Source organism: Lontra canadensis, unplaced genomic scaffold, assembly GCF_010015895.1.
Source record: "Lontra canadensis isolate GAN:19392208 unplaced genomic scaffold, GSC_riverotter_1.0 scaffold105, whole genome shotgun sequence".
NCBI lineage: Eukaryota > Metazoa > Chordata > Mammalia > Carnivora > Mustelidae > Lontra > Lontra canadensis.
In genome coordinates this window covers 562,075-586,879 of record NW_022631099.1, presented here as the reverse complement: position 1 = coordinate 586,879, position 24,805 = coordinate 562,075, and the positions used below count along the sequence as shown (strand labels likewise).

The 24,805-nt window shown below is 50.9% G+C and overlaps 1 protein-coding gene across 9 annotated transcripts in view; it reads right to left on the bottom strand.

Moving 5' to 3' along the window:
- Positions 1–226: 226 nt before the first annotated feature.
- The window catches only part of ZMYND8 (zinc finger MYND-type containing 8), a 140,574-nt gene continuing 115,995 nt past the window's right edge, over positions 227–24,805 (bottom strand). For 4 of the 9 annotated variants that reach the window (XM_032838606.1, XM_032838607.1, XM_032838609.1 and 1 more), the window contains exons 16-23: positions 23,739–24,164; positions 21,589–21,779; positions 16,976–17,056; positions 14,498–14,576; positions 12,049–12,288; positions 9,020–9,180; positions 7,923–7,989; positions 451–693 (exon numbers count right to left, since the gene is read on the bottom strand). In XM_032838606.1, coding sequence (XP_032694497.1) covers positions 554–693; positions 7,923–7,989; positions 9,020–9,180; positions 12,049–12,288; positions 14,498–14,576; positions 16,976–17,056; positions 21,589–21,779; positions 23,739–24,164 — 1,385 coding nt within the window. In that variant the 3' untranslated portion in view covers positions 451–553. Of the gene's footprint in view, positions 694–7,922; positions 7,990–9,019; positions 9,181–12,048; positions 12,289–14,497; positions 14,577–16,975; positions 17,057–21,588; positions 21,780–23,738; positions 24,165–24,805 lie in introns of all 9 variants that reach the window. The other 5 variants (XM_032838608.1, XM_032838610.1, XM_032838612.1 and 2 more) reach the window with 2 other exon arrangements.

The following is a 24,805-nucleotide window of genomic DNA, read 5'->3' as shown; positions in this document are numbered from 1 at the left end:
CCTGTGCCCAACCCCTGGTCCCGATGCGCTGTGTACAGACACCTGAACGCCAATGGCTCGTGTCCCCCCGCGGCACCCACGGATGAGGGCCTGTGTGCCACACGATCCCAGAACCCAGGTTCCATGCCGCGGTGACAGAGGGGCTGAATGACCATCCCTCCTCCAACGTCCAAACATTCTTTTCGTTGTTGGGTTTATTTTTTTTTTTAATTGTTGTTCTTTTTCCTTTTTTTTTTTTTATAAGTTAAAGTCAGTACAAATATAAAAAGGGGAAGGTACTCTAGGTTCAAGGACATCCACAAATTGTACATTATTTACACCTAAAGCATAGGTTTCGTGTGGGTCCAACAGTCCTTAGTCGATGCTAATGCCGGACGCTATGTAGTGTAGGCCGCCCTCCGTGCCAAGGGCGAAGGCCAAGTCTGCGTGTCTGGCGCTCTCCAGTCTGAAGGTGGCTGCTCTCCTGTTTCACGTTTCTTTGTTGCTTCCTATTGCCCTGGTGTCTGGTTTTTTTTTCCTCCATGGCGTGGGTGGCTTGTGTCGTGACTTGTCCCTAGTCCCAGAAGGTGTCCAGCCGAGACTCTTTCGGGAGGAGACTCTTCGAACTGGAGCTGGCGTTGTGCTCGGAGCGTGTGGGTCCTCGCTTCTCGTCGCTGCTGCTCCAGCAACTAGACTTGCTGCTCCGGGAATGGTCTGCGGAAGAAAAGCAACAGAAGGGGACGTTGAGCATTCCCGCCAGCGGCACCGAGGCACACCCGCCCCGGCTCCGAGCCTCCTCTGCGGGCCGCCGCTCTGCCCGCCCGCCCAGGCACCGCAGCCAGTGCCTCCGACCGCTCCCCAACATTGGGGGAGTGGGGGGTAGGGGGGTCTCCAGAGGACAAAGGTAGAACGATTTAGCATTTTAGGATTCAACAGCGGATCAGAGAAACAGCAGGCTGTCACGTTGTGGACAATCAAGACTGGGGAGGAAGGTACGCAAGTGCCAAGGCAGGCAGGTCTCATGCCGCACCCGGAACCGTGAATCTGTATTACATGGGGGACCGACACCAAGCACCCCCTGGGCACTACTGCGTCCCAGCTCGGCTGCTGCAAAGTGGCACCGAAATGTGGCATTTGATTTACTTCCTCCTCTTAGTGGAGTTTCTTTAGTCAATTTATAGACAACTTGAAAAAAAAAAAAGAAACCCACAACCAAACCACCTGAGGGAGAGGATCACAAAGGAGAAGGCGCGAGGGCCAGAATGGCTAAGTCCGTCCGGAAACACAAACCCATGGACTCCCAGCAAGGACAGGCTGAGGGGTCACCAAAGGACACAGAACTAGAGATAAGACCTAGGACAGCTTCCAGGACGTGGGTACCCCAAGAGCTCAACAGTGGTAGAGGAATCTAAAAGAGGTTAAAGCAAGAGCCAAATGAGGCCCCTGGAAGCTGTCGCGCAGCAAAGCTCAGCTTGGCCAGCGTGGCCGACGGCGACAGAGCCATCTGCACATCGCCAAGACCCCGTCGCGCCCCAGATCGTCTGCCAAGTTCAGAGAGGCTGGGACGGAACTTTGATTTTAAACTTCCTGAGGTGGGATGACCTTTAATTGAAAGAAGCCAACGGTCAAGCTCAGACAGAATGACAATGAGTGAGGAAAGGACCAGATCAGAGCGGGGGATGACACTTCTCACGGCCTGGTAAAAAGGAATGCGTGTGTTTGGTCATGCATTCCGGTTTTGGAAGCTCAGTAATGAAGAGAACAACAAAAATCTCCAAAAATAATGTGTTCAGTCAGGAGGGACATCTTTTTAACCACCTGCATCAGTCTCACCAGAAGATGGGGGATTCGGGGAGACAGCACTGGGGTCAAAGGCAAGTCTTCCCAAGACTCCCGAATCCACCTCCTCTTAGCATTCGTCCCTGTACGTGACACCCACCCGGCATGGTTCCACAGGAAGGTCTACAGGGAGCGGTGCAGCCGGTCATCGGCCAATGTGAGAAAACCCTACGACAACGCGGTCAAGGTTTAGACCCGTGCACCAAGGAGCCAGGCCAGCCAGGCCCGTGTCTCTACAGAACCCCGCTCCTCATACTAAGGGGACACACGGCAATGGCGGGAACGGCTGATCACTGCAGGGGAGAATCAGCGTTAACCCAGGGCCCTTTCTGAAAAAGAGCAAGGACGACCCCTTCTAGAAGCCAAACCATACATTCTGGCTCTCATTTCCTACTGCGGTTTTCTGTGGCCACGTGAGGCACAGCTAAGAAGTGCAAGAAGGCAAAAGAACAAGCGCCATCTATCTGAAAACAGAAGACACATCCACGAAGAGAAATGCTCACGCATATACACACACACACACACACACACACACACACACACACACAGGCACCACGAGGCTTCTGCAGGCCCAGAACAATTCCTGGCAGCTCTGGGGACTTGGTCCTACTTCCCCTTGTGGGCCGGGTAGCTGGGGTGCGGGCTGCCCGGCTGTGGCACTCAGGGCTTTGGCAGGCTGCTTGCCACACCGTTAGGGACCGAAGAGCTGGTCCAGGTAGCCTCGGAGACCGTCAGGGAGCTCGGGAGCCCCGAATCCTACCACCGGCTACTTGTGTTCATCAAGATGCTGCTCGCTGTTCTCAGAACCGTAAGCTCTCTTATCAGCTCGCCCTTCTCCAACCAGAGCCACGCACAGGAGACTGGCCCCTTTCACTGTGCACGCTGAGCTGCACGCAGGGTCCCTGGCCACCAGCGGTGTGACAGGCGGATAAGTTGCACAAGGACAGAAAAGCAACTCTGTGAGCCACAAATTCGGAAGCATGTCAAAGCACAATTCTCAGAACCACCAGCTCTGCACACAGCCTAATTCCACCAGGGAAACAGGGGCCGGAACCATACTGAGGCGGAGAGCATCCCCCGAGGGAGAGGGTAACTGAAAGGGAATCACAACTCCTCTCCACGGACAGAGGGTGGGGAGGGTGAGGAAGGTGCCCTGGCCAGGACTGAGGAAGGGGCTACAGCTGAGGTATCGAGGGGCCAAATCCACGATGACGGGACCCTAAAAAATTACATGTGAAACCGAAGAGCCAAAAATCAGTGATACGAAAGGGCTTTCCGAGGCCATGAGGGTCATGGGGTCCAGCGAAGAGCTTGGTGTGGAAGAACTAAAGGTCGGACAAAAGGACAAAACAAACTCCAGGAGAAGGTACAACTTGCACCCGAACGGGCACGTAATCCTGGCAGCCCAAGCGCCTCCTCGGCCAGAAACGGCAAGCTCAGGACGGTGGGAACCCAGCCTCGAGGTCTCCAGCTCGGCCGCCAGCTGCCAGCGAGAAGACTCAGCCTCGGTCACAGACAGATGCACCTGTTCTCAACACTGAGGATGGGAGGTCCCAGCAGAGCAGAGGGCAACCACCGAGGGAGGGGACAAGAGACTCCATCTCTAGCTGACAGAACCCGAAATAAAGAATGCACATTGTATCTGACCCAGGGAACCCGTAGAGCATGTAAACAGTGACACAGGTCATCAGGGAGGAGGGGGAAAAGAGAGGTCATCGATGAGCCCAACTCTCATCTTCTAAAGCCAGAAGTCAAAAAGAAACGTGGAAAACTAACATCCAGAAACAAATGGACAAGGAAATATATTATTTGTACATAAGGAGGTAAGTACCAGGAGTATCAGTGAGGACTGGGCCTAGGAACGGTCCTCCTCTGTACAATTTTATTTTCTCTAACTATATGCATGTTTTGCTTTAAAATCTCAAAATTAAAATTTGACAAGCAAGCAGCAAGGAAGAGCATTCTCCCTCCAACTGCCTCCTCCTCACCCACCCAGCACCAGGAGCCACTCGGAGCTCAGGAGCCCCCAGTGGGTTTCAGAGCCCACTCCTTCCCCTCTGCGAGACTCCACCGCACGGCCACCGCCCCTGATGGCAAAAGCCAGCACAAGTTAAATGCAACGTACAAGGAGTTCGTAGGGGAAGCAAACAAGCCTTCCCTTCCGCTTTTGCACGATCTCCAGCATAAACCATTTTATGAGAAATAGAGGAAAATGGTAAGACGCCAAGTCTGTTGTCCTGACCAGGCGTCTGGGCACCTCCCACTCGTGTCCCTCCCGCTTATGCTACTGGATGTCACACTAACACTGCCTGAAAATAATACTCTGCTTCCTCCAGTCTCTAACAGTGAGCTCTGGGGTGCTACCCCCCCCCTTGCTAATATGCCTCCCGTGCAACCTCGTCCCACGTCCTAAACGTGCACGTCTCCCGAGTGCGGCCCCAGATGCACCTCTTTCTTTACCCAAGACCTGCCAAGAAGATCCCTTCGGCTGCGGGGATCCTGGGACTCTGACCAATCTCATCTTTGTGAGACAAAGTCTCAAAACACCATTTAGAATTTAAGACGTCCACAGTGATTCATGGCTCAGAGGTCAATGGTGACTGCACCGGGACAGCAACCACATGGCGTGAGCCCAGCAATACATGAGAAAGGCGAAACAAGTCTTAGACATCGACCTGGGCTGGGGACGGAGACAGGGTGTAGACAGGTTGTGGTAGCCACTAGCCACATGATGCTCTTTAAACAAAGTAAAAGAAAATGTTAACTTCTATTCCTCAGTCTCCTCGGCCACAGTTCAAAGGTCCAGCAGCAGATGTGCAAGCGGCTCCCAGGGGACAGCACAGATGGAGAAGGAGGCCATCACCGCGGAATGTTCTAGGGGGCAGCACTGCTCTAGGGGAAGACCCAGGGTGTCAAGGAAGGGACCTAGAAGTACAGGTTATTTAAATGCCATGGGAGAAGGCGGTGCCTGGGTGGTTCAGTCCGTGAGGCGCCCAACTCGGTTTCACTCAGGTCATGATCTTAGCCGACACGGAGTCGGCCTGGGGACTCTCTCTCTCCCTCTGCCTCCGCCCCTCCCCATAGTCGTGTACACGTTTTCTCTCAAATAAATAAATCTTTAAAACTAAATAGACAGGGGGCACCTGGGTGGCTCAGTCTTTCAGCGTCTGCCTTCGGCTCGGGTCATGAGCTCAGGGTCCTGGGATGGAGCCCCTCGTCAGGCTCCCTGCTCAGCGGGAAGCCTGCTTCTCCCTCTCCCACTCCCCCTGCTTGTGTTCCCTCTCTCGCTGTCAAATAATAAAAATCTTCTTTAAAAAAATAAAAACAGACAGAGAGCTAACAGCCACAGAAAGGAAGCAACTGAAAGTAATACATCTGGCTATGAGAGGACAGGGAGGGAAAGGCCAGCGCAGCTGCGGGAAGGTTCACAGGCTGGGGGGCTAGACGGTGAGGCAGCACCGGGCTGCGCTCCTCTGAAGGGACAGGCAAGGCCACGTGCTGTCCGTGACAGTGGAGGGAGCGTGAGAACAGGGGCTGCTACCCAAGGAATCTGGTCAGATGAGCAGGCCGATGAAAATGTCTGCTTCTGAGGTCAGTGGTCAAGATGTGTGTGTGTGTGGGCGGGGTGCGTGCGCGTGCGTGTGCGTGTGAGTGTGCGTGATGGAACGAGCGTGTCCTCCTGCACAACCTTCTCTGGCTGAGCTCTGAAGCTTGGGTGCAGACGAGAAAAAGACAGACAGCCAGAGTCTGTCCAACATGGGGTTCTGTCAAGACAGACACTGAGAAAACCAGAAGGCATGGGAGGCTGGGTTACAGGGTACTGCTGGGAGGAGCCATGGAAACGAAGGAAGGAAAGAGGGAAGTAAAGAAAGGAAAGAGTGAGGAGGTCTGGAGTGGGGGCAGAGGGGAGAGCCACATCCACCGCCCTGACCGTCCCCACACACCAGCGCCTTAGCAGTTGGGTTATACGAAATTGCTCACATTCGACCCTTTTTGACCCACAGTTTCATACGGGCCAACCTAAGCATTCAGAGCACCGTGGTGGCCTCACTGAGGGGACTGGACTGAAGTCCTGGCCGTGATCGTCACCCATGGAGTTACTCGCGCATGTGACTTAACCTCCACAGCCTTGCCATCATCACCTGCTTAACGGAAATAGGAACGTCTCTGCCAGAAGCTGGGAATAAACGCGCTAAGGTTTAAGTCTGTCTGTGTCACGCTCTTCCGTAAGCATCAATTAAGCGCCCCTCTGAGTTCCCCTGCAGCTCTAGAAGACGGGAGCTGTCGGCTTTATTCCTCCTACATCCTACATTCTCAGGGAGAATTCCAGATCCTGCCCTCCCTGCCCCTCCCACCAGACTCCTCGGGGATAATTCTCTGCCTGTTCTCTGCCCCCACCCACCCAGTACCAAATCACCAGTACCTCCTGGGGCTTCTGGCCTCCTCTCCCCAACGCGAACCCTCCTTTCCTCCCACTCGAGACAGCCATGTGCTTCAGGTCAGGGGTCCGCCAACAATGCCCCCGGACCAAGTCCACCCCAACGCCTGAGTTTTCCAATTCAGATTTTCCTTGGCGCACAGCCACACTCATGGGTAACTCAAGCACCGCTCATCTCATCCATGTCCGCCTTCACAGATCTGACACAGACCACTGGGCCCTCAAAGCCTAAAATACGCACTCGCTGACCCTTTAGGGAAAGTTGGCCAACCCCTGGGCTGGGTAATACCTCGTGTCACCTCAGACGTCCCCCAACCACGTTCCTGCACGCAGTACTCCGCATTGCACTGGATTCCGGACAGCAGCCAATGTCCCCAGTGGCGCGCTGAGCCCACGTCCCGGCTCCAAAACCCCAGCAGCGCCCCCCTTCTGAAGCAACGCTCCCCGAGCCTGCCCTTTCGCACACCACCTCCACAATTCCCACACAGCCACAGTAACCCTAACATACTACCCAGTCCATGTTTTTCTTTTTAGCTCACTTTAAAAACGTCAACGAGTTTTAAATCACTACCTACATCACCAACAGCAAATCAACAATACGTGCCACAGACAGAAGGCAGCTCGACAAATAAACATAATGAAAACCACACTGTGGTACGCACGTCGAGGTAGACACCACGTCTGCTCTGTCTTTGTTAAAAGGAGAAACTAGCAAATATCAGAGAGGTACGAAAGGCATCGTAGCACGAAACTGAACTGTTCTCGGAATTCGGTCAGGGGACTGGAGGGAAGGGAGCAGGGAATGATCTCAACAGGCGGTTCAATGTTATTTAATCCCAAGTTCACCTTCTCCCTAAAATCGGCTCGTGCCACTCCCTCTCAACCCCTTCCCTCAATCTGAATCCCACTCCCCAGCCCTTCCGGGAAAGCTTCCCCAGCTACGGATGCTAACAATGGCCATCACCTCCTCCTCGGTGCACTGAGTACACAGAAGGGAAGTAACGTGTGCTTTTCTGCTAAAGAGAACCATCCAGCAAACAGAAAGTTCCTGGAGCTAAGGGACGCTGAATAAAGCAAATTGTCCTCAATGGGGGCACCTTCTTCTGCGAACACTCTGGAACCACCCAAAACTGGTTTAGGAAGGGACAGGAAAAGTGACCCTTCGGGCTAGAATGGAGGACAGCTCAAACCCCACAGAAGAGGAAAAATTTCTACAGGAAGATCAAACACCTAAAAATTTTCTTTTCTCTAAAGTCTCACCTTCCCTCGCCCACCCAACACAAGAGGTGAGACCTCAGGAATAGAGTTCCAGGTGATTTCGCTCACTGGGGTCATTTCCCTGAGGGCAGAAGAACTGCCCAACCCCACCCCAAGTCAGCAACAGAACCCTCATTTCAAATCAAGTTTTATGGGCAACCCCAAAAAATAAAGCAAACCCAGGGTTAACAACTGATCAGTTTGGAGAGGGGCCTGAAAGCTGCCTTGCCCGGTCATTCCCTCACCCCAACCCCAATGACCTGCCCAGGGAACCCCCAAAGATCCCTAAGGATCCACAGTGGTTGGAAAACCACTGCCATAAACCCTTAAGTTTTCCCTGAGAAAATGGCTTCCCCTCTGCCCGGGAGGAATGGTGAGAGCACGGTTCACCCACCAGGGGGCAACATACCAGAGCCTTGGTTGGAGCCTAAGAGAATGGAGGAGGGCGTCTCCCTGGAGCCAGAAAGGTCGAGGGTCTAAAAATACAAAAAGAGAGAGATGGACACAAGGCACGGGGGCCAATGTAGCCCCCCCAGGGAAGCCTAGGGATCCATGGGGGTGCTCATCACTGCCCCCAAGGCACCTGTGTGCCCTCTGCCTGGCGAGCTCAGGCAGGGGAGGCCAGGTCAGCTGGGGTGGCCCTACACCTGCACTCAGTCTCCCAGAATGAACAGGCTGGAACACAGTAACGGGGTGGCCCTTCCTCAACTCTACAGCCTTAGCTTCTAGAACATTCACTGACCTACCTACCCTCCAGAGTTTGGCCCACATCTAAAAAGGAGGTGTATTGCTTCAAAAGGATTATCAGCTCCCATTTATTTCATGTTAACCCCTTCCCAGGCAATATTATCAATGAAATCAAAGGGTTTGGGTGGATGGCATAAAGACTTATTCTTTTCCTAATACACATCGAAATAAACACATAATACTACAAATGTAAAAACGTTATCAAGGTGCCACCGCAAGTAACTTTTGCGTACAATCCATGTGACATCCAACACACGCTGGGAGCTAGGAGGTGCAACTTTCGCTCTCCAATATGGCAGCGACCGGCCTGATGTGACTATTTATATTTCAATTAATTAAAATTAAAACTGAAAGTGTGAGTCTTTACTCACACCAGCCAGGGTGCAAATGCTCAGCCACCCCAGGTGGCTAGCGGATCCCACACTGGGCAGAGCAGACACAGAACACTCCCATCACTGCAGAAGGTTCTACTGGACAACACTGTTGTGAACTGTGAGAGTCCCCGGAGAGCAGCTGCCAGGTCACACGAACGTCCACTCGGGCTCCACGTCCCTCGGCCCCGGCCCGCACGCCCACTGGAGAAAAGCAGCTGAGACTACCCCCTCCCCCCACAAGCAACAGCCTGCCTGCCTTGACCACCTTGCAGACAAGCCTCCTACTACGTGAGACTCGCAGAGGTGGCAGGCATGGGGACGGGTGCGCAGACCCCGCACGGCCCCAAGTGTTGGTGTCACTGGCCCAAGGCGAGTGGCTACTCACCGACCCGCTGTCCTTGCTTTTCTCCGCTGGCGCCTCCTTCTCTTTTGAGGTGCTGGCTGTTTCCGTGGGAGCGGCCTGAGTGCTAGAAGAGTTCCCCTGCGATGGCTTGTTTAGTGTCTCTGAGTTCACCTCGGCATCTGCTTCCTGCTGAGGGGCCGTAGCTACGGGGGGGTAAAGAAGAGAGAAGCCATGGGTGAGCCAAGCACCGCGACTTCCACAATGGCAGGAAGCCCCACTCTGCGTGAGGCCCAGAAGGACTCTGACCGACCACCAACCATCCGAACAGAGGCAGCTTCTGTGCAGCCCCACCCAGGGGCTCTTCAGAGTTTTCCAGAAGCTGAATTCCAGACTTAGTGTGAAAATACGCTCATTTTTAACAGCTCATTAATTCAAGTTTTATTAAGTCATTCTGGAGACGAAAGCATAGTGGCAGAGCAGATGAAGCCCGTCAACAGAGACAGCCTGTGACAGCTGACCCAGCTTTACTGGTTCCGCAATTTCTCATTTCACACCTATTCTAGCCCCTGGATTTGCTTCCCTCTAAAGCAAGGCAGGGAAGCCCACATGAAAAAAAAAAACAAAAAACAACTCGGTGTCTAAGGCAGAGAGTATCTGGCTGTTGAGGGCAGAAGCTGGGAGCATCTGAGAAAAGCTCAGAAAGACGGACATTATGATGCCACAAAGGAAGGAAAACTGAAGGACATTATGGGCATCTTGTCAAAGTAACAAAAGGGTCATCAGACACATACATTCCAGAGCTTAGGAGAATCTAACTCCACTGTACGAAGAGACTTAAAGTAGCCATTAAGAAGACATCTCCCGGGGCGCCTGGGTGGCTCAGTGGGTTAAAGCCTCTGCCTTCGGCTCAGGTCATGATCCCAGTGTCCTGGGATCGAGCCCCACATCGGGCGCTCTGCTCCGCGGGGAGCCTGCTTCCTCCTCTCTCTCTCTGCCTGCCTCTCTCTGCCTACTTGTCATCTCTGTCTGTCAAATGAATAAATAAAATCTTTAAAAAAAAAAAAAAAAAGACATCTCCCTGGAGGTGAAAGGACCTGGCAATGTATGGTTCAATATGGCCTTTGAAAATTAACAAAAGAGGACATCTGTCTAGAGTAGGAGCGGCCATACTAGCGCTACTTAAATTTGTCAGTAAAGTTTTATTGGAACACAACCACGCCCACCATTTAACACACTGTCTAGGTCTGCCGTCTCCCCAGATCAGCACAATAGAGCAGTTCCAACAAACCACCTGGCCCCAGAGCCAGAAATATTTACTCTGTGGGTCTTCACAGGAAACGACTGCCAACCCCTGGCCTTGGGAGTGCTTCTTGATTCTGGGCATTCACATGCCACCTTCAAAAAGTTTACCAGTCTAACAGACACACCACCTTAATAATTATGTCATTTTTAATTAAATGAATTCTTTAAAATGGAGGCTTTTGGAGCACCTGGGTGGCTCAGTCAGTTAAGCATCTGCCTTTGGCTCAGGTCATGATCCCAGGGTCCTGGGATTGAACCCCGAGTTGGGCTCTCTCATCAGCAGGGAGCCTGCTTCTACCTCTCTAGCTCTCTCTGCTTGTGTTCTGTCTCTCTCTTTCTCTGTCAAATAACTAAAACCTTAAATAGAAATAAAGAAATAAAGAAGGGTCCAACTCTTGATTTCAACTCAGGTCATGATCTCAGGGTCGTGAGATCGAGCCCCAAGTTGGGCTTTGCACTGAGCAGAGCCTGCTTAATATTTTAAGATTCTCTGCTTATAGCAGCAATGTTCACAAAAGCCAAACTGTGGGGAAAACCTAGATGTCCATCAACAGATGAATGGATAAAGAGGATGTAGTATGTATGTGTGTGTGTGTGTACACACACACACACACACACACACACACACACACACACACGATGGAATACTATGCAGCCATGAAAAGAAATGAAATCTTGCCATTTGCAACGATGTGGATGGAACCAGAGGGTATTATGCTGAGTGAAATAAGTCAATCAGAGAGATAATTATCATATGATCTCCCTGATATGAGGAATTTGAGAAGCATAGTGGGGGGTTGGGGCGTAGGGAAGGACAAAAATCAAACAAGATGGGACTGGGAGGGAGACAAACCATAAGAGACTCTTAATCTTACAAAACAGACTGAGGGCTGCTGGGGGTTAGCGTGGAGAGGGTGGTGGGGTTATGGACATTGAGGAGGGTATGTGCTATGGTGAGTGCTATGAAATGTTTAAGAGTGACGATTCACAGACCTGTACCCCTGGGGCAAGTAACACATTATATGTTAATAAAAATAATTAATAAAAGAAAAGATTTTAAAATTCTCTCTCTCCCTCTACCCCTTCTCCCCTGCTTGCGCTCACTCTCAAAAAAGAGACTTTTAATTCTAAACACATAAAGCTAATATGTCAGAAATAAAAGCTAACTATAAAAATTAACTTCTAAAATATTACCAATAAATTCTAGCTAGACAGTGTGTCCTACTGGAGGCTCCTAGCCTAAGGGCTGCTTGTTCTGTGTTAGAAAGAGAGGACAAAGATTAGTTCCAAACCAACACTTGTTCCTTCACATGAGAATTAGGAATCTAGGTTACTTAAAGCTTTGAGTCCAATATTACTTCAAAAGCAGGATTTCTCCACGTTAGTGCAATTGGCCATTCTGGGCCAGATCATTTGTTGTCAGGGACTGGGGGGGGGGGGCTGTCCTGTGCATTGCGGGGAGCTTGGTGGCATTCCTGGCCTCTCCCCTCCGGGCATCAGTAGCGCCTGCCTTGGTCAGGATGGCCACAACTGTCTGCAGTCACTGCCAGTGTCTTGGGGTGGGGACCAAATTCACCACGACACCTCCCATGAAGCTACCCTCAGCCAAGTAACAGCGAGGAGGACCCAAGTTCAAAAGCTCACGCGTCAGCTATGTGTGTGCACAAGACTGGCAAGCCATCCAGCTTGCGGACCTGTGGGCCGCGGGGGAGCCGGACGCCCACCGCCACCCACCCCCCGGGGCCGGGATGCACCCCGCGTGGCCGTACCTGACTGGGTACAGGACTTCATGTGCTCGGGCCAGTGGGCCTGCTGGCAAGGGTAGTCACAATAGCTGGTGTTCCAGCAGCAGTAGAAAATGGCCTCCTTCTTGCAGTTGGCGCACCACTGCTTCTTCTTGGTCTCGTCAACCGCCTGCTGCTTCTCCAGCTCCAGCTGCTTCTTCACCTCGGCCATGAGCCGGTCCCGCTCCTGCTCCAGGCTCTGCCGCATCTCCGCCATGGTCAGCTCTGACAGGGGAGGGAGGAAGACACCGGTGTCACCAGCGGTCCCCCGGCCCAGGGCAGGGAGGTCTTCATACCGGATCAGAGAGGAAGCCCAGGACATGGGTTCCACCAGACAAAGAGTGCGGGTCCTGGCTCAGAAGTGCCTTGGCTGTGCGACCCCCACCCCAGGGCGAGAATCCTAGCCTGGCCACGCCCCAGCATCTACACCCGCAGAATGAGCACTCATCACGCTGACTGGCATGTCACCGTGAGTGTCAGGTCCCTAGCATGCAGATAACCCGCCCCTGATGCTGTGGGAAAACCTCAAATAAATTTCGAAGCAGCTTCCGTGAAGCTCGCTTTGAGTTTTACCATCAGTATGAGCTTTCCTATCCACCAAACACCTACACAGCCCCCAGCCTGCATGTGCAGGTGTGTTTTCTGACCACCTGTACCAACTCATTTCATCTTCATACTCACCCTATGAGACAAGCTCTACCATGATACCCCTTTCACGGATAAGGAAACTGAGGCACACGGCTAATTAGGGCAGAGCAGCCACTGGATCTAAGACACACTTTCTATTTAGTGTGTGCGGGGACGGTGGATGAGATCGACCACACAGGGCCCTGTGACTAATCATTACGGTTGATCAGCTATCGAACTGCTGTCTACTGACCCTTCCTCCTTTCACTTCAGGTAAAAAGTCCCTGCACAATTCCCCTGGGAGTGACCTGCACGCCAACAGAAAAATAAAGGATCCCTCGATCGTTAAAATGATCTTCCTAAAATTAACACACATACCCCTCTAAAAACACCAGGACAAGATGGGGGAACCTGGATGGCTCAGTCGGTTAAGTGTCCCACGCTTGGTTTCTGCTCAGGTCATAAGCCTCACATCAGGCTCCATGCTGGGTGGGGAGTCTGCTTGGAATTCTCTCTCCCTCTCCCTCTGCTCCTCCCCAAACTGGCTCTCTAGTATATGTGTGAAGTCTCGCTCTCTCAAAAATTAAAAAATTAAAATTTTAAAAAACCCAGAAAGAAAATTAACCCCTTCCACTTGTACCAGACGGCCTCTCTGCCGCTCACCACTGCCTTTAACAAGAAGCCTGCAGACATTGGTAAGTTCTGGCCAGCCCCACGTATTTTATTCCAAACGTGCAGCCAATTATTTAAAAATGGAGAGATTTGGGGTGCCTGGGTGGCTCAGTGGGTAAAAGCCTCTGCCTTTGGCTCAGGTCATGATCCCAGGGTCCTGGGATGGAGCCCCGCATCGGGCTCTCTGCTCAGTGGGCAGCCTGCTTCCCCCGCCCCACCTGCTGCTCTGCCTACTTGTGATCTGTCAAAAAAATATAAACAAAATATTTTTTTTAAAAATGGAGGATTCTACATAAAAACAGATTCTTTGACTTTATTAGAGAAACAAGAAGCCACAACATCCAACTGAACTTCCTCCATGGGAACAGCCTGAGAAGCAGAGGGGTCGTTCCCGGGCAGCTTCATAAGGATTTGCATTTGCAATGTGTGATTTCAGGATCCATCACCTGTGAGGAGGCGGGCACACCTGGGCGTGCTCTCCCTAACACTGGACACGCGACAACTGCCAGCATCTGAACGCTGGTGCTGACACTACATGCCTCTACCTTTGTGGGGAAAGCCTTTAACAACATGGACATGAAAGAGCAAGCCACAACAGCACCTAGTCTAAGCCAGGGAGCAACACAGTAGCCTCCCCCGCAGTGTGGGCAGGCCGGTGTCTGAGACTTTGTTAAAATGCCCAGTACTCAATAGGCAGGAGGAATCGTCTGGAGCCATAGCGCCCAGACCAGAATCCCAGCTGTGGGACTCCCAACAAACTTGCCCAACGTGTCTGTGCCTCACTCCCTTCACCTGGAAAATGGGCTAACACCCCTGTCTCAAAAGGGTTTCCAGGAGAATTACATTCAAAGTTAATTCACAGAGAAGTACTGAAGACTGTTCCTAGCCCAAAGTCAGAATTCACAACCGCTGCTGTTACTGTTTCGCTACTGATGCTGGCACCTTGCAGAGAAAAGAGGAGAACACCCCCCCACACCTGCTCTGGGATTCGACTCTCCAGGATTCTGTGGTCTCCCCAACAGTGGGACATCCCCAAGCCTACTTCAGCCTCAATCCATACCGGGACCTGCCTCCACAGCTGCAAAGCTCACACCCCATAACCATCCTCGGTACAGACCACCCCGCTGGGCCTCACCTAGGTTGTGTTTCATTTCCGAGAGCTCCTGCTGGTGCAGCCACTGTAGCTTCTCTATCTCGATCCTCAGCCTGCGAATCTGTAACGAGAGAGAGTGGGACTCTTAGAAGGCATGTCTGGGGGGACGGCATTAGGCAACAGGCTTAGAACTTGACCTCCAGCTGGAAGAGCCAATGCCACGCGGTGGACTGAGGCACAAGCAGTCTGGCTGCCGCAGTCCAGAGAGGTGGGCACCCCGTGCGTGACCCAAATTCAAGAGAAATTCTGTTTCCGAAAACCAAATACAGTTGATCTTTGTACAACATGGGGGGAGGGATGAGATCAGGGGGCACCAGCACCACCACGCAGTCAAAATCTACATGTAACTTTTGACTCTCCAAAAACCTAACAGCCTTACTCTTAATCAGGTAGCCTTACCAAAAACAGAAGCAGCTGATGAACACACACATAATGTGTGTTAGACACTGTGTCTATACAATCAGGTAAGCGTAACACAGTATTAAGAAAATCACAAGAAGGAAAAAACACAGAATACAGTACTGTACTGGAAAAAATCCACCTATCATGGATGAGCCCAGTTCAAACCCATTTTTCAAGGGTCAACATCACAAGCAGTCCATCTTTTCCAAGAAATACTGGCTCTAGAAAAAGCCATGTCAAGTAAAAACAAGGGGGAGACAGGGCACCCGGCCGGCTCCATTGCTAGAACATGGCGACTCCTGATCTCGGGGCTGTCCACACTGGGGACAGAGTTTACTTTAAACATGAACGAATAAATGAATGATGAATGAAGTAAAAACAAGGACCATATTTTCGTAATAAATTAAAACATGAAAGGTTTGATTAGAACTTTGGTCTAAAAAAAAAAATGACTGGGGTGCCTGGGGGGTGCTCATTCCATCAGGTGTCTGCCTTCAGCTCAGGTCATGATCTCAGGGTCCTGAGATGGGGGCCCCCACTGGGATCCCTATTTAGTGGGGAGTCTGCTTCTCCCTCTCCCTGTCAAATCAATAAATGAAATCTTTAAAAAAAAAAAAAAAAACTTGAACAAATAAAGATAGTTTTGTTTTACCTCTCATCTAAGATTTTAAGTAGAATCCATGGTCATAACCCTGAAATTCCAAAGCCTAACGTCTCTGGAGACCAAAGGCTATTTTGGAGGGAGGGGTTAAGTGTTGAGGAAAGTCATCTGGAGGGGAAAATTAAACTCAACCTGAACTGCTATGGGGCTATTCACAGAGTTTGAGGACCACAGTCCTTCCCTGCGGCACCGCAGGGAAGGACTGTGGTCCTCCACACTCCCTCCAGGACAGTGCAATGTCTCAAGACATCTGGCCTGACCCCACTGAGGGCTGCTACTGCCAACAGGAGGCAGAAGCCAGGATTGCTGCTAATCGGCCTACGATGGACAGGGCAGCCCCCGTAACAGGAAATTATCTGGCACAAACGTCAGCAGTTCTGAGGTTAAGAAACCCTGACTCATCCCACGTGCTGTGAACAAGCATATTTCACAGCAGAAATGGGGTGGGGTGTGCATATTGCCTTTTTAGATTCCGAAAAATGCCGCCCACATATGGACCCAAAGGATTCAAAGGAGACATTACGGATCCGTATTTACAACCACATGCCAATTCTTAAGCCGAACAAAAAAACAAGTATGGCAGCAGGGGGTAGGGGGGAGGGCATGCTTTACTAAGCCAACACTGCCCTTTCTTATTTGTAACATCCTTGCCCTAATCAAAAAGAGGGTCACATGTGAGCCAAAAAAATCTAAAGGGGCTCATTGATCCCTCTCGGGACCTCTCTCAGTGTTTTATATTCATACCATTCTCGGTTTAAAGCCCCATTAGGACACCTTCCTGGAGATTTTCTCTTCTGAGGGCCTGCCTAACCCTGCCAGGCCCTCGCAGGTCAATGGCTTGCGTGGAATTTCCAGGTCTCCAACCTCACTGGGAAGGACCTCAAGAAGTCCTGCCACTTGTCATTTCACCTGGTGACCCTCCCCACTCCCTCAGCATCTGGCTCACGGTGTATCAGCGTAAGGAAGGCAGTTGAAGGAGGTCTATTTTTATAAAACGTCACTTGGTAAGTGGACAATTTAATGTCTTAACCACTCCACTCCCCAGGCAACCACACAATTGCGGAGGTTCTCAGTACGTGAATTCTTAGACAACAAGGATCACTGGGATTAAAAAAGCCCACACTTAACAGAGAGCGGGGAGACAATTACACATGGGGCCAAAGGAACCGATCAGGGGGTGAACTCAAGCTCCGGTGGGGCGGCCGTCCTCTGCTCACACAAAGCAGGGTGTGTCCCCACAGAGCCAGCCTTTCTGGCTCAATGAAGAAGTACCCTCCCACCAACCACAGTCCGCAGAGCACTCCTGAGGGACTTCCAGAGAAGCCGCATCCTGGCCCCACCTTACAGCAGCCCATAAAACACTCTTAGCAAGTAAGAAATTACGTGTCATCGCTGACCTCAGCTATCGTGCTTCCCGTAGTGTTTTTAGAAAGATCATTGTAGATCTCTGTCATCGTTCCTTTTATCGCATCCATCATCTGAAAGACAGAAACAGAAACAATTCCGGTGATCACCTCCCTGAGGCTTTTCAAGAGGACATACATCTAAAATCTACCTAACATAAAGCAGCACTTTGCAACAGGGGGGCTTATTCTGCCCCTCGCAGGACATCTGGCATTTGTAGTTGTCCTGGGTGGAGGTCAAGGTTGAGCTAAATGGCCTACAGTACACAGAACAGCCCCCACAACAAAGACTTCTCCAGCCCAAAATGTCACGGGTCCTGAGCCTGAGGAACTGGTGTAAACCAGGAGGATAGTGATGAATCCCCTATAAATAAAGCTACTTTCTGTAGCCACGGGCTCATCTGGAGGGAACGAATGTGGGCCCTTGGCATGTTAGGTGGGGCCAACGCTGTGGGTTTGAGGCAGGGGACGTTTCCTTTTGTGATTGTTGCTTCCTAATTCCTGCCCCTTAAAACAAAACAGGGACGCCTGGGTGGCTCAGAGGGTTAAAGCCCCTGCCTTCAGCTCAGGTCATGATCCCAGGGTACTGGGATCGAGCCCCGCATCGGGCTCTCTGCTCAGCAGGGAGCCTGCTTCCTCCTCTCTGCCTGCCTCTCTGCCTACTTGTGATCTCTGTCTGTCAAATAAATAAATAAAATCTTAAAAAAAAAAAAAAAACCACACAGAGAAACAGAAACAAACAAACAGAACCATTTTATTGAGATCTCAATCAGACACCAATTTGACCATTCAAAGGGCGCAAATCAACAGCTTCTTGCAGATTCAGAGCTGCACACCCGTCCCCACGGTTCAGACCTTCCCCGCACCCCGAAAAGAAACCCTGCTGCCCTTCAGCTTCCCCCGCTTGAAGAGCCCCAAGGGCCCCCACCACTGATCTGTTTTCCATGCCTAAGGATTTGCTTCATCTAGATATTTTATTATCTACGGAGTCAATGTGGACCTCCATGACTGCCTTCTTCAACTCAGCACAGAGTTTTCAAGACCTGTCTGTGTCACGGGGCCTAGAAGGACTTCATTCCCTTTTATGGACGACTACTATAGTGCACGGTGTGGACACAGCCGATGGTTATCTGAAGGCCTTAGGTCAGGGCATTCACTCGCTGCCTTTCCAGTTTGCTTCCCACCTTCCCTCGCTCTCACCATCTGAGCCCTAAAGGCAGCGAGTTTGTGACATCAGCTCAGGTCCACGCAGCCAGGGGCCAGCTAGTTATAAGCTGACTGAACAGTGTCTATAGGATGATTTCTCTCTCCCACTTGCTGGCTGATCCCATGCCCGTCACAGGAGGAGGAGGAGGAGGGGACAGGAGACCAAACGGGGCCTCTAGGCCTGGGCTGGCCACTGCCAAGTGTCCACTGTGTTTTGCAGCTGGCTCTGATCCGGCAAGAAGGCAAGACACAGAGCCCCCCTTGTATCCGATCCCCGAGATTTCCTCCCACCGTCGTCCTCCCTCTGAGCCTCGGTTTCCCCATATAGAAAACAAGGATGACTACGGTGCCCCATGTAGGGTGAACACAAAAATTACAAGAAGTCCATTAAAGATTATGGTGCAGTGTAGGCGTTCAGAAATGCCTGTTCATCTTACTCCTACAGAAAAAAAAATACACATGACCTATAACTATGAAACTGCCAACCCCCAAAATACTAACCCCCAAATTCACCCCAAAATGGGAAAAAAACGAATACAATGTCTGCTGAGATTTCCGCTCTTATCTTGTTCCGGGGGCCACACAAGCACACTGCCAGAAGAAACACTTTGTGCTTTACACCGTCACTCTCTTTGGGCCTTCCTGTCCCGCTGGACCAACTACGTCCATTTAAAATATTAGAGCTAAATGGCTTTACGAGAAAACTTTAGAAAGCGGATGAAATTCAATACATTACTAATGCAATGGTTACATTCCATTTTAAAGAAATCATGGATTTGTGGACTGACTTTCACTCTTTCTTCCAAATATAGCCAAGAACGCAGCATTACTGAAGGGCGCCCTTCTGCCAAAACACACAAATCTGGGTCTTCGACTCGGAGACAGGGAAGTTCATCAGTTCCAAAAGTATGTCACTGTGTTCATTTTCTTAACTGCAAAGACAGTGTCTATCAAGAAGTTCATCCCTTAGTTTTGCTCTAAGAGCAAAAAGGGCAGCCAAAGGTCATGGAATAAAACTAGATGCGGAAGCTCAGAAAACTAGCTAGAGCCGCTTGGTGGGCCTCAGTTTCCCAATCTGTAAATAGGCAGCATGGACCAAATCAGTGCAAGGTGGTTACGGCTGGTCTACAAGTAGAACAAGAGAACAACACCTTCTTAAATCAGTAATGAAAACATGACCCCCCCCTTTCCAATCTCCTGTAACTCTGCACATCCTGTTAGGAAGAAAGTCTCAGCTCAGTGCCAGTACGACCAAACACTGATGACAATCTCTCCTTTTAACCAAAGGAACACAGCCTTTGGGCTTCAAGCTTTGACAAGGAATGATATGGCAATGTTAGGCTCACTTTTATTTTGGTTCTTCAATAAAGTCAATTTAAATAAAATTAAGTTCAATAAAAATATAAAATCAGTAACTAGCTGGCAGACAGGTAAGACTAAAATCTTGAGAATGCCCATATTTGACCTTGAATACTTGCTGTTCTGACATTCAGTGACTACGACAATTCATGCATTTTTTTTAAAAAGGTTTTTATTTGTTTGTTTGACGGGGGTGGGAGGGGGAGGAGGTCGGGGAGAGGTAGAGAGAGGGAGAAAGCAAGCACAGGCAGAGGACATGGCCAACAGGGGAGAAGCAGGCTCCCCGCTCAGGAAGGAGCGCAGTGTGGGGCTCGATCCCAGGATGCTGAGATCATGACCTGAGCTGAAGGCAGTGGCTTAACCAACTGAGCCACCCAAGCGCCCCAATTCATGCATTTTATTCAAAAGGAGAACAGACATAGTCAACGAGTGACAAAGTCATCCCTGAGACCAGTTTCGATTCTAGCTGGAGTGAGGGGGAGACTGGGGAAGCAGGGGGACATGAGGTAGGATTGCTTAAAAAAGCCATGTGCAAGAACAACAGGTTCTTTGGACCTTTGTGGTCAGTAGGCTTCACAGGGATTCACAAAGCAGGGGACCTAGCGCAGCCATGCCAACTCCTGGCTGCATGGGACGTGTTCTCCGTTGCTACGTTTTGTGGTAATCTGTTATGCAGGGATACCTGATACACCTCGAGAAAAGGGATACAAAGAAAGTGACCAACAAAAACCCACCAGTAAAAGATGATCAATCTCTAAAAGGGAGCCTACCTTCAACACAACACAGTAACGCCAGCTCTTCATCGTGAGACGTCAAGAATTCTAGATACAACTATTCCCAACGACCGTCACTCCACTCTTTCTAGAAACCTGAATACTTTATTCATTGTTAATTAGTAACTGATTCACTTGTGAAATGTAAATTATCATTACTGCCAGCTTAGTAACATGCTAAATACTCTTCCTAGGTTACAATTCATTAACTACTTTTTTTTTAAAAATCTTATTTATTTATTTGACAGAGATCACAAGTAGGCAGAGACAGGTGGGGGGGGGGGCAGGCTCCCCACTGAGCAGAAAGCCTGATGCGGGGCTCGATCCCAGGACCCTGAGATCATGACCTGAGTCGAAGGCAGAGGCTTAACCCACTGAGCCACCCAGGCGCCCCTCATTAACTACTATTAATAGCCACAGAGAACAACAAGCCTGATAAAGAGGCGTCAGGCACCCACAAGCAACTGCTCGACAACTCTGTATCGACACTGTGTGCCGGGCGCTTTTCTAGGCCCCGGAGGTAAGGCAAACAGACAAAACCCTGCTCTCGCGGAGCTGACATTCTGGTGGTCATTCTGCTACGAAGTAGGCTGTCGCATCAACCTGCACAAAACACCAGGGCGCTCTCATGTGACAGTGAGAACGGCTCCAGGAAGTATCCACCTGAACGCGACAATGAGCACAGAAGCACCTGCCAGTTCAGAGGAAGAGGCTGCAGCAGAGGACACCCACGAATGAGCCCACTGTGGGGATTCCCGCCGCCATGCCCCGGCGGGTGGGCGCACCGGGAGGGAAGCCACGACTCCCTGGGCCATTTGGTTCCTGGAAAACCCTAGAGGTCAGCGTCGCACCTTTACACATCTCGTGCTTACAACTCTTGCTTTGCTCCACAAGTCTTCTAAATGCAAACCAACCCCCTGGTCTGTTACTAACTGACAGAACAGTAGCTTGTTCCAGCTCTTACGGAAATGGTCTCAATGAATGATGTGAATTCAGAAAGGTGATTCTGACGTCATGTCACCTTCCCCGCGGTGCACTGACTTTAGCATCAGAGCCCTCAGAATAAGATGTGGTACATTCTACATTTCTCTGCCTGGATCCAACTTCAGACCCAAATGAAGAATGCGGGCTTGGCGGGCCTCAGGAAAAACAGGGTCTCCCCACCTCAGCACCCTGGAAAGCCTGCAAGGTCATGATCCTCCTGGCTCCCATTAGAAAGCGGGTTCTCTGACACCCCCACCCCCACTCCCAGGCGCCACCGGCACTCACTTTGCTAGTGTACTTGGCAATGTCCGCAGCGACGTCAGCAGAGGCGGTCGCGATGGGCAGGTCTGCACTGACCGAGGATGCGAGGGTGCTCGTGGACCCTGAGCTGGTGACCAGGGGCGATGACTGAGTGCTGGTCACCAGGGTGATGGTGGAGGTGGATGGGCTCTGCGTGATCTCCTTCTGTTGGACGGCTAAGAAAGCAAAGCGTGCTGGTCACCCCACTGTCACGGGAAGGGCCCAACCCAGCACAAAACTATGCAGAGGGACAGCGGTCCCTGACATACACCCCTTGAGCTCGTCTACATTCAAGTGAGAGACATTCTCCCCTTGACCAGACTCTGGCCAGGATCCTCTCAGCCTTTCCTGGGACAAGGTCTCAAGCATGACCCATAAAGCCTTGGGTAAACACAAATGTGGTTTCTAACAGTGGAAGGTCACAACCCTAGGGTGATCCCAGACACCCCTAACGTGCCTGAGAAAACAAGGTTGCCAAATGAATTTACCACTTGTTCCAGCCAACACCCTATGGCCCCTGTCTCCTAGTCTCTACGGGAGGGTAGGAGCAACTCCACGTGGGTTTCACATGGACCAACCCCCACTTCCTATTTTTTTTTTGTAAAATTTCACATCCTTGACTCTACTGGTGTCCCCACTCAGCCCCTCCCCTATCCCCCATTCTCCCTCTAAAATGCCCAGTCACCTCTGTACCAATTGGGGTTGGCTTCAGTTCATCCTGGACTTTCTTCTGCCTATCATAACAACACACACTGATTAAAACCTGTCCCTACCACTTTCACTAGCATCCAGGTTGTCTGTCTTTGACAAAGGACAATCTGGAATCTCAGAACCACACCCATCAATGGGCCTCTTTTTGACAGCACCTAAGTTTCCCTGAGCTTCTAACTCTTACAGGGCACGAACACAGAAAGAAAAGACTGGAACTAGTCATCCCGACCTTAACTATCCTCAATTCACTTCTGCCCCACTAGCTCTTTCCATACCAAAAGCGTCCCAGCTGCACTCCCACGGTGACCGTCCAATCTGTCAGGCCTCCTTCCCCCAATCTTCCAGGGGTTCTCTGGGGCTGGTTCAAGACCTGGCTAGCATTCAACCCATAGCTTCAGCTCTTTACAGCTCTACTCAGGAGGGGACACTCAGTATGTGAGAGTTTCAACCAAAGATCCCAACCACAAAGGATCAAGATGCAGGCTTCCCTGAGGGACAAGCTCGGCACCAGCACTCATGAAAGCTGGGCCAACAGGTACCCACCCAAGTAGTGCCAGATGGAACGACTTCAGCCACTGGTGCTTGATGCTGACTCTTCTGTAGGTGGCTAATCCCTAGTGATTAAGGTACCCTTTGCTACCAACTCCTCACACCGGACCCTTCCCAAAATAATGCCAAGAGGTTCCCGGGTGTGCACAAGAAAACTTACAGAAAGGTATTCACTGCAGCACTGTTTACAACAGAAAAAAAAAACAAAAACAAAAACAAAAAACTGGGAGCAACCTAAATGCTCACCATCAGGCGAATACTTGATTTAAATCAACTAAGTAAATACTATGCAGCAGTCCAAAAGAATAATGTAGATAGAGCTATTATGTACTAACACGGATGAACCCCTAAAACATGCTGATGGGTAAGAAAAAAAAGAAAAAGAAGAAGGGGGGGGAGGAAAAAAGCAAGTATGGTACCATTCTTATGTTTAAAAAAAAAGGAAAAAGAAAAAAAAAGTGCTATTTGTATGGAGGGTCATATATACGTAAATATATATGCGTACATGCATCAAAAAGGTTTCACGGTTAACAGTGGCCACTGAGAAAGGGTGAAGAATGAAATGGAAGTTTGGTCAAGACAACAGACTGTGGGGCAAATATTTTACCCCTTTCTAAGAAGCCTATATGCATGTATCATTGCTAACAACAGAGGGGGGTGGAAAGAAAAGTAAAAAAAAAAAAAAGTTGCCAAACGATTTTTTTAAAAATGCCACATGGAACACGCGAGGCCTTCAAGATACGACGGCCACAAAACAAAAAGGAACTGAAAAAAAGAAAAAAAAAAGAAAAAAGAAAAAGAAAACGGTTCTGTCTCTCCTGTCGATGTGGCGAGGAGGGAGCGGGCGCCACGTTGAACAGAAGGGGGCGTGGTACCTTTCACAGCCTGTCTGGTCTGATATCTCGTCCCCTGGGAAGACTGAGGCTGCTGGGTCTGCTGCTGGGTCTGCTGCTGGCGTTGCATCTTCTGCATGTGCCACTTTTGGGAAGACGTTTGAAACTTACTTGACGAGTTCCACGAGACCCGCTGCACGGCCGGGGCAGTCTCCTTCGGTAAAAGCGGCCTCTGCTTTTTCACCGGGCTCCCCGTGGTGGTGGCGGTGGCGGCGGCCGTGGCGGCGGCAGCGGTGGCAGCGGCGGCGGCGGCGGTGGCAGTGGTGGCCGGGGCCGTGACGGTGGACGTGGTGCTGGTGGTGACCGTGACACCAGCCATGGGAGTTTGGGAGGAGGAGCGGGTGAGGAGTGGAGTTTCGGGTGGGGACTGGCTGCCCGTTGTAGTGGATGGTGGAGCTTTACCTACGACTAAAGCCGACGCATGAAGACAAGTAAACGAAAAGTGGAGATTGGACTCGGCATGGCCCACGGCGTCTCCCTATGCCAGCACGTTCTGGGTCAGAGAGAGCGAGGCCAGCCACGAATGCTGAACAAACTCAGTACGGCCGGGACACCCCACCCCCGCCCAAGGACAGGAGCACATCTCACCTCGCACACGGAGGCCGCTTCTGCACACCTGTCTCAGAGTGTCGGCCTCCACTCGTGAGCACCTGCCCACATCTGAGACTGCTATCAGGGACTCTGGGAGAAACGGGGTGAACTGGACCCAGCCCCTGCCCTCAAGCAGCCCACCAATGAGTGATGAACAGAATCACTGCCCACGGTTTGTTTTATAATGAAAACCAGGTTAAGCACTTTCGGAAAGACCCAGCCGAAGTCAATCCAGAGATAAAGAGAATCCCCCGTGGCTAGGAACCTATAAAGCATGTAGCCCCGAGAACCAGGTGGCTTCCCAAGGGCCAAAGCACTGAACACCATGAAGTCACCCACAAAGAAAGTCTCCCTTGACCTCTCACTCCCTCCGGGACTAAGTCCCAGTGTGCTGCTAATGGCCTTGATCACCTGACACTAAAGGGAATTCCAACCCATACCCAGAACCTTCCCAACAC